Source organism: Pipra filicauda, unplaced genomic scaffold (assembly GCF_003945595.2).
Source record: "Pipra filicauda isolate LSUMZ 115617 unplaced genomic scaffold, ASM394559v2 scaffold1_size10287979_pilon, whole genome shotgun sequence".
NCBI classification, from domain to species: domain Eukaryota; kingdom Metazoa; phylum Chordata; class Aves; order Passeriformes; family Pipridae; genus Pipra; species Pipra filicauda.
The window spans coordinates 7,914,718-7,924,645 of record NW_024104310.1 but is presented as its reverse complement, the minus strand read 5'-3'; the positions used below and the strand labels follow the sequence as shown (position 1 = coordinate 7,924,645).

Genomic DNA, 9,928 nt, shown 5'->3' with positions numbered 1-9,928 from the left:
CTGTGCTGCAAGCAGAGAGCCAATTAGGCTGCAGTGGGTCAGAGACATTTTTTGAGCTGGTGCACTGTGCCAGTGCATAGGTAATGGCCCTACTTTAGTATGGCAAAAATAGCGATGGCCTTGTGATTTGAATGCAACTCCTTAAGATGAACTTAGTTTTTCTAGTTTTTTTTTTTTTTTTTTTTTTTTTTTTTTAAATCTGTTCCTTTAACAGCACTTTGCACTCTCTCCCTTGTTGAAATAGGTGTGGAACATGAGCTACTTTCTCACTTTTCTCCTCGATTGTTACTATTTTCCTTCTGAACTAGGTGAACTTAAGTGAATACAGAGGAGGAAAGGTTGTGGTACTCTCCTAATTTGTGCTGACAAGAAGGCTCAGCTTTATGGAGTTACCCTTTTGGGTGTTGCTTTCTGTGTGTTACACAAGTTCAGAACAAACTTGTGTAGAACCCTCTGAGCTTTGCCAGACTGGGAGAGTTTCATTTACTCACCATCTGGGGAGCAGGGAAGGTCCTCAAGGTACCCTAAGGGTCTGTTAAGTTCCTTGGTAAAATGAGGCCAAAAAAAGGAGGGGAAAAAAAAAAGGCATATGGCATCTTTAATCTCAGATACTGTATTCTTTGGAGAAATTGCAAAACTGGTTACTATGATGCAAGCTGCAAACCTGGTAATTTGTTTGCTGTTTCTTAGCAAATGCCTGCAGCTCGATCTTGTTCATTAGAGGAGAAAGAAAATGAGGAGCCAGAATACACACAAATAAAAATACATGTTACTGAATAGGTGGCATATTATTCACATAACTTGTTTAATGTAAAATTGTGCCCATACTTTCAGCAAGGTGTATGGATTGGGGTGATCTTTTTTTTCCATTTTGTCTCTGGGAATTGAATTATTATAAATGAGTTATCGGTGCTATTTAATTATTGCTAGATTTTGTTAACTTCCTGTTTTATATCTTCTAGTTGAAAGTCATTGCTATTGATGAACAACTGAGAGTCATTTATGAGGATAATGTTCATTTTGATAAGGACCTTCCGGAATTTAAGTAAGGCTTTTTGTACTTTACCTGGATAATGTAATTTAAAACTTTGGAGATTGGGGTGAGGGGACTGTTTGATCTCATTGGCATGTATAGAGGCATGGAAAAAGGTCATGCCATGTTCATGTTTCATACTTGGCAAGGGTAGTATATGCTCTTGCCTTCCTTGTATGTAAATATGGCAAGAGCTCCCAAAAGGAAATAAATTAAGAAAATACACTCCAAAGTATTACATATAAATAAACCATTTTTTTTTCTTTTTTGGGAACTTCAGACTCATGGACGACTTGATTTTTTTGGGACATGAAAGTAAGCACTGCTTTTGTGTCAGGGCAGAGTGCTCTCCTAACAGCAAGAAAATTACATGAGGAGAATATCTGAAAGACATTTGGAGACAAATTCAGTTGTTCCAAATCCCACAATAAGATGTAGGATGACAGTATTTGTTTACTTCAGCAATAGACTAGAATTGACAAGTTATCTTTCAGTCACAAGTTTCAATAAAGTACATTTATTTACTTGGTGGTTTAACAGCAAAAGTTAAACTTCCTTTTTGAGGTTCAATTCTCAAATGGTGACAGTCAGAAATAACCATGAATTACAAAGAGGCAATGAGTAGTATCAGCACTGGACTCTATCTCAGATCTTACTTCAGGATCAAGGGCCTTTCCTTGAAAATTATTTACTTTGCAATTGGGTCAAACATGTCACCTCCTAGGAGCTGGCTTTTACTTTTTCATGTTTCAAACACTGATCCTTTCTCATAACATGAAAAAAAATAATTGCAAATTCTCTTTAGTCATTAATAATCTTGAAGAACTTTGCTTGTCAGGGAATAAAATGCAGAATTTACCAAAAGAAAATCCTGTTTTTCTGTAGGACTCAAGGTGGAGTCTATATTCACAGTGACAGACTGACAGTCACTTCTCCTGTGCTCATGTGGGTCAAGGTATGAAAAAACTTTATATAGTTCACCTTCTTTGCTGTTACAGAAATGGAAATTTATTCTGAGCAGAAGTAAAATTCATCACTCAAATAAACATAGTTCTTTTCCTTATATTCTGTTTCTTTTAAGTGTTATTCTCTGTCTTTGGTATGCAAATAGTAATGCTATCAGCAAAAAGTGGAAGTTGCTAACAGTTTGATGGGTTTTTTTGTTTGTTTCTTCACTCTCTACTGTTACAGCACTCTGTATGGGAAATGCCTTCCTGCCTGTCCCTCATTTTCCCTCTTTTTCTTTGTGCACTAAAGGGGCAGCTGTTACTTTGCCTGGCTTAAATCTATGTTTTCGTAGCATCCAGGTTACCTAAACTGTTTTTTTTAGAATAAACTCTGCTAACCAATTGATGTCGCAACTGGTAGGTGGTGAAAGTGCACTTTGTTCAGTGCTTGATTCCCAGTCACTTTGACTGATGTTTATTTTTGAAGTACAGAATTCTTTTCTATTTTAAAACAGGGCCTTCCTTGCTTCCGTGCAGAGTCTGCAACACTTGCTCTCACATGGTACTATGTAAATCTGTCTTACTAAAGGCATTTCAATAGTTAAAATATTTGAAAGGTCACAGAACTACTGTGATCCACAGTATTTGACAAAGGTTTGGTAAATTTGCTTGCAGTTGGTCTTTCGAGCCACAATGAAGAGGAACAGTTGTAGTTATAAAATTAAAAGTATGATGATACAGGTATATGATGTTTCTTTGGAAGTCTTGCAGTGCCCTGTTTGTCCAGACAGTCTGGGAAATGGTGATCTAAGTGAAACTATGTAAATATAAATTAATTTTTGATTTTAAACTTCAGAAAAATGAGGTTCTTCAGGTAGGAATGAAATTCACTTGATTTGGCCTTATATTAAAGAATCTGTGAGTTAGCTGATATTGGAGGCAGTGGTATTGAGGTTACTCATGCCTTGTAGGATGGAGTGAAGGATGCACCCTGTTAAGATTTCAGAGGTTTCAAAAAGTAAGAACAGAAAAAGATGATCCTGCTTTGTGTCCGGCACTCTTGAAAGTACTTTTTAATGAATTGGAATTCTTTAACTCTTGCCTCTTATTTAGGTTTCAAAGAATGGATCTTTGTGATTCAGCTTCTTTAAAGATCTTATTTTTCCTGTGTGTGACTCAATTTTTCCATTATGGACTCTTACTTAATAAATTAATTTATGCAACTTCTTGAGAAGTCTATAGTCATTAGCTAATTTTTCATTATCTGCCAATGAACTCTTATCAGTGATGACATGAATTTATTGTTTAATTCCAGATTGTGAGTATGCATAATTTGATAGGTCGTTACAATCATTCTTGATTCTATTTTTTTGTTTTAGGCTCTGGATATGATCTTGGAAAAGATGAAATCTTCAGGCTTTAACTTTTCTCAAGTCAGAGCTTTGTCTGGTGCTGGCCAGGTTAGTTTATAAATTAAAAATCAGTCTTACTGTATTTCTTCAGTAGAGTATAAGATACAATGATAAATTTAGTTTAAATAATTGTATTGCAGAAGACCATAATGGCATGAAATAAGATAAAAGCTTCTATGTAAGTGTTCATAGACACATTTCTCAGGGCAGCTTGACACCTGAAGCACACAAAGCAATCATTACAAGATAGTGGGAGTGGAGGATGACGTTTACAGTGCAGTTGTTTAGATCAGTGTAGTGCATAAGTACTTGGTTTCCTGTTGTTTTAATTCTTTGTGCATACAGATTCTGAAATGACAGGGATCATTTTGAACTTCAGCAGATCCAGGTGCTTGTGGAAAATGGGGTAGAAAAAACAGTGAGGAACACAGTTTGCTGAAAGCGTATTAACATCCTCTTGAGCACAGTTTTTCATTGGCTAGGAAGGAGATCTTACTGGGAACAACAAAACCCAAATGATATGAGTCTTTGATGCAGAAATGGCAAAGATGCTGCCATGATTTAGCCTGTAGTGCATAATGCCTTTCTTGGGATTTATAAAACCCACCCTGACATTTAGTCAGTGAGCCAGTCTCCTGGTTCTCTGGTGAAACAGCATTTCACAGATGATATCCAGGGTGAGAACAGCACCAAAGTGATAGCTAATTCTGACATGTGAGGTACAGGTTATTCATCTTGGTTTGTCTGGCACTAATTAATCAAAACTATTGCTTTGATCTCCACGTTTCATAGATGGCAGCTAAAAGTCTGAGCAAAGTGTCTGAAAATCATAGCTGGTATGAAGGTCTCTGTTGTGAATTCTTCAGTGGAACAGAAGTGAGGGACTGACAAGTAACCCCAACTTACTCAAGTGAAAAAAGGAAATGTATTTCCAGATTGCCTGTATTCCCTTTATTTTAGCCAGCCTCCAACAAGGTGGGCAGGCATGTCACTGGTGAATCAGGGAGCTGTGCTGAAGTAGCACAGAACTAAGTCTTGACTGTGGAGCCCTGGTTACAGCTTGGAGCCTTCAAAGAAGTATCTAATGCCATTAGCAGTATAGTAACAGTTCCCACTAGAGTTTTCAGTAGTTCAAAATAATTTTCTGGTTTAGTACATGGTTTGCTCAATCTTAGAGTCTCTTAATGACACACTGGATTTGAAAAGGTGCGTTTTTCGGTCCTAGTTTAAAGAGAGTTCTCTTGTCCCATAAAGTTCAAAATTCAGATCAGGATATGAACTTTGCAACTTGGGAGAGCATCTCCAGCTTCTGTTTGGGAGGGCATCTCCAACTTCTGTTTTTGTATTTCCTACAGCAACATGGGAGTGTGTACTGGAAAAAAGGAAGCATCCAAATTTTAAAGAATGCATCGTCTGAATTGCCTTTACATCAGTCACTAAAGGTAATGTGCCCAAAATCTCTGAAGGGAGTTACACTGTCCTTTTTCTGATGCTTGCACATTGCTTTTCTCCTTGCAAAGCTTTCCTCTTGTTTGGCTGAGTCTCATGCCCCTGCAGCATAAATGAAATGTAGTAGTTATTCCTTCAGCTCCAGGGCTTTTGACATTTTATTTTCTTCTGTATGACAGTATATTCTTCTTTAAACGCTTACAGGTGCCAGTGGGTGTCCCAGAATGTTTCTGTGTCAGAGTAACAGCCTGTTTGTTCTTCTAGGAAACATAATCTTTTTGTAAACAACCTGTGAATACTTAACTTTTTGTTTATATATATATATATATATATATATATGTATATGTTTGTATTGACCAAAAATTTTTATGAAAAAGACTATTGTACCTGAGTTTACTTTCAGTGCTTGTGATTTCATTAGATTATATATATAAATAATATATAATTATTATATATATATAATATGTATACGTATATATATATAAAATAAATAGCCCAGTTTACACTTACTCTGAAAGGATGAAGTGTAATGCTCTGTGGACACAAACTCCTAACAAGAACATTGTTGAACCTCAACATTTTGTATGTGTGTGATCTGTAAACTTTTATTTAAAAAGAATAATAGGGAGGAGTCAAATTTCTTCTAAAAGACCCTTACCTTCCTTGCTTCATGGTCAGAAAGGTCATTTTTATGTTGAAAGGGAGATTTTGTGTAACCAGTGTATTAAATGATTAGTTCTGGAACTATCTCATCCATTTATCATGGAAATGGGATTAAAATGCTCTCTGGTGATGTACTAAGTCTCAGCTGTATTTCCAAATGATTATGCCAGCCATTAAAGAGAAATTTGTTAGTGGAGCTGTGGAAAGACAATCTGATTGTTTGGAGAGGAGTCCAAAAAGGGGCTGGGGTTTTGGCTGCTGGGGGAATGTACTGAGACATCGTGCTGCAGGGGCTGTGAAGTAACAGCACAAAAAGCCTGTTGCTTCCCTCTGATGCAAAGTTTGGGTTGAACTTTTCACCACTGACTAACGTGCTGCCCAATATCTGCTTTTTGTAATTTTTGAGAGGAAACCAGGATTGTCTCAGAGAAGTAAGCAGTGAGCTGATAACGTACAGCTGCTCTATTTTTATTACTCTAGCAGGGATTTCTCAGAGATCAGACTTACTAATAAAGGGCATTGTTCTTTACAGGGGTGTTTTTCTGTCAGTAACAGTCCCATATGGATGGATTCCAGCACAGCTTCCCAGTGCAATGCCCTGGAGGAAGCCGTGGGGGGAGCCCAGCACCTGGCGAGTATCACCGGCTCCCGCGCCTATGAGGTGAGGAATGGGTGGGGAGAAAGCCCCCAGCAGAACCTTGTGATGGGAACAATTCTGCCATCACAGGGCAGCAGGTAACCATCAGCCATTAACTGTGAAAGAGGGAGTTTTTGCAGTAATCTCACAAAGGAAGATGTGGAAATTTTGCAGTGGAATTAACCAAACACTGGAAATTTTGCTGCAGGAGGCAGTTGGAGTGAGCATTTGCCTAGTGGGTCCCAAATTGCACTGGTTGGTGGCCATGCTTGCAGTGTCAGGGCCTGGTTGTCCCCTGGGAGCATCTTGTGCAGCCACATTTCCATTGGGATGGCAATCCAGTTTGTGTTACAGGTTTATTTGGGGTAAATCCATCCACCTATTTGTGGATCACTGCTCTAGGTTACTTCTGCAATTTAAAGACTGGCCTTTTAATGTTCCCTGGAGGCATCTCAGCACCTGGCTACTCATACTGTTGGTTCAACAGAATAAGGCTTTAAGCTCCGAAATGGATGATTCTGTTTTTGAATTGTCATGCAAGGTTTATGGCTGGTGTTGAAATTAGACTTCACATACCACTAGCAATTTATTTTTAACTTGTTAAATGTTAGGTTTCAATGTTACAAGTTTTTTTTATTATCTGATATAATATTTGGATGAAAAAAAAATATGTTCTTACAGCTATTTTTAGTCTATGCTGGAGTTGTTGCTTTGAGCATGAAACCTCCTGCTTTGCTCCCAATTCACCTGCCTCACAGGCAGGTACATAGATCATATAGCTTAAAGCTTTTCAGGGATTTGAAGGCAGCATTTGAACTGTGCTTGTTCCTGTGCATAGAATAAGTCTGATTCATTCCATTGAACTGTCATTTCTGAAATGTAAACTGGGGGTAGTAATGCTTTTTCTCTTGCCTTTTTTTTCAAAAGGTGAACAAAATTCTAATAATGAGACTATGTGTTATACCCTGTTTAGTGCAGATTGCCTGCTGTGCACTGACTTTTATCATGCATCAGGCAAATTAAATATCCAAAGTGCAATGTACTGAACTCATTACACAGAGTTAATGATTATTGACTCCATTTAGGGTTTGTGTTTCTAAGCGTTTGCATTTCTTTCTCAGCGTTTTACAGGAAACCAGATAGCAAAGATTTACAGCCAGAATCCTGAGGTCTACAAGCAAACTGAGGTTGGCTTAACTTCAATACCTTTATTGGCAAACACAGTTGAAAATCTTTTAAAATTAATTTTGTTGGGATGTTTTTACAGACCTTTTTACTAAAGAGTATTTTGATTCTTGTGTTTGAATGTAAGTCTGAAATTGAAAATTTTATTATTTTATTTATTTTTTTTTGTTTTGTTAAATTATTAGTAGCTGGGCAGATTAAAACCAGACGTCAGTTCTATTTTGAATGTTATATTTGTCAAGCTGGTGAACACAGCTTTAAACTGAAGTTGCTGGGGGAGGGGAACTTCAATCCATCCCTGTTCTACCAGTTTGATGCCAGTGCTGAAAATAGATACCCAGAGCCTGGAGAGGGATGGCAGGAGACCACTTGAAGGGCATCATCAGCCAGTAAGTTTCCTTCACTGGGGGCCCAGCTTTAGTGCCTGTGCAAACACATGGGATATAAACAAGAGCTAGAGATGTGCACACACCTGCAGAGTTATGATCCTATTGGCATCATGGAGACACAGCAGGATGGCTCCTGTGATTGGAGTGTTGGAATGGAAGGATATAAGCTCTTGTAAGCTGGTTAATATTCAAGAATCACCTCCTCCAAGCTCCCAAGGGATACATCCCAACAAAGAGTAACTAGAAAACCTGTGTGGATGAACAAGGAGCTCCTGGACAAACTCAAACACAGAAAGCAAGCCTATAGAGGGTGAAGGCAAGGGTAGGTGACCTGGAAGGATTGCAGAGAGATTGTCTGAGCAGTCAGGGATCAGGTTAGGAAAGCTAAAACCCTGAAAAAATGAAATCTGGCCAGGGACATCAAGGGCAACAAGAAAAACTTCTATGGGTATGTTCATGATGAAAGGAAGAGTTGGAAAAAATGTTGGCCCTCTCTGAAGGGAAGTGGGAGGCCTGGTTACCCAGGCTATGAAGAAGGCCTGGTACTCAATGACTTTTTTGCCTTGGTCTTCACTGGCAAGAGCTCCAGGCACACCACCTGAGTCACAGAAGGCAAAGGCAGGGCCTGGGACAATGAAGGACCACCCAGGGTAGGAGAAGATCAGGTTCAAGACCATCTAAGGAACCTGAAGGTGCACAAGTCCATGAGACCTGATGAGATATGCCCATGGGTCCTGAGGGAACTGGCAGATGAAATGGCTAAGCCACTATCCATCATATTTGGGAAGTTGTGGCAGTCTGGTGAAGTTCCCACTGACTGGAAAAGGGGAAACATAGCCCCTATTTTTACAAAGAGAAATAAGGAAGAGCCAGGAAGGCCGGTCAGCCTCACCTCTGTGCCTGACAAGGAGCAGATCCTCCTGGAAACTATGCTGAGGCACACGGAAAATGAGGTGGTTGGTGACAGCCAACATGGCTTTACCAAGGGCAAATCATGCCTGACAAATTTGGTGCCTTTCTGTGATGGGATTACAGCACTGGTGGATGAGAGAAGAGCAACTGATGCCACCTGTCTGAATTTGTGCAAAATACTTGACACAACATCCTTGTCTCTAAACTGGAGAGACATGGATTTGATGAATGGACCACTTGGTGGGTAAGGAATTAGCTGGATGGCTGCACTCAAAGAGCTGGGGTCAAGGGATCGATGTCCAAGTGGAGACCAGCGATGAGTGTGTTTCCTTGGGAGTTGGTATTGACACTGGTGCTGTTCAATGTCTTTATCACAACATGGACAGTGGGATTGAGGCACCCTCAGCAAGTTTGCAGTCAACACACTGGTGGGAAGGGATGCCATCCAGAGGGACCTGGACAGGCTGGAGAGGTGGGCCTCTGCAAACCTCATGAAGTCCAAAAAGGCCAAGTACCTTCCATTTTCCACTGAGGAGTTACTTTGATTCTATTAGTACAAATTAATTGTATCATTTTGTTGGTTTCCTTCTAATTTTTAATTTTCAGAAATCAACTTGCAGTTCCATTACTGTTTCAGTTTGATGTCTCTGTATCTAGCTGGGACTGAAATGCCATGGCTTGTAGCAAGTAAAAACTCCATGGAAAAATGATGTAAATGAGAGAAAGACTCCTGTCCTATGATTAGAATATGCCAAACATCGAGACCCGTGAAACCAGGCCATTCCTAATTTTGTATTACTGCAGTTTTTGATAGCATTAATCATAGTTTTTTGTGTTTTTTAAGATCTCACCCCTGCATGAAACAGTTAATTTCGTGAGAAAGTGAGTTGCAAAGTTGATCTATATTTTGTGTGAGAATGCTTAATTTTTAATTTTTTTTCTTCTTTTCTTACACATTCTCATGTATAAGCTTTAAACTAGTGAGGTATGAGATGAAACAGAACATTAATACAGTCTGAGCATAAGCTTCAGACTAAATTTAGAGAAACATACGTTAATGGGGGGAAGAACTAGTCAGGCCAGTTTCAGTCTTTGTGGGCTGGTTGCATTGATGGCACCTTTTAGCAATAAAGCTTATACAAGATGTTGTGTTCAAGTCCAAAATATCTCCCTGCCAGCATTGCTCTCGGGGACCCTCAAGAAGAAGCATTTGAGCTGTTAGCAGCTTGGCAATCTCAATGGCATGTGGAAGGTGGATGTTTTTCCTCCTGTAGGTCAGCTTGCTAAACTGGCTGATTCAA

General features: G+C 39.1%; 1 protein-coding gene across 2 annotated transcripts in view; it reads left to right on the top strand.

The window, feature by feature from the left end:
- XYLB (xylulokinase) overlaps window positions 1–9,928 on the top strand; it is an 87,723-nt gene that overhangs the window by 4,033 nt on the left and 73,762 nt on the right. For both annotated transcript variants that reach the window (XM_027727837.2, XM_039380752.1), the window contains exons 2-7: window positions 963–1,045; window positions 1,919–1,988; window positions 3,360–3,440; window positions 4,748–4,834; window positions 6,037–6,165; window positions 7,263–7,328. In XM_027727837.2, the coding sequence (XP_027583638.1) occupies window positions 963–1,045; window positions 1,919–1,988; window positions 3,360–3,440; window positions 4,748–4,834; window positions 6,037–6,165; window positions 7,263–7,328 (516 nt within the window). The remainder of the gene's footprint in view (window positions 1–962; window positions 1,046–1,918; window positions 1,989–3,359; window positions 3,441–4,747; window positions 4,835–6,036; window positions 6,166–7,262; window positions 7,329–9,928) is intronic.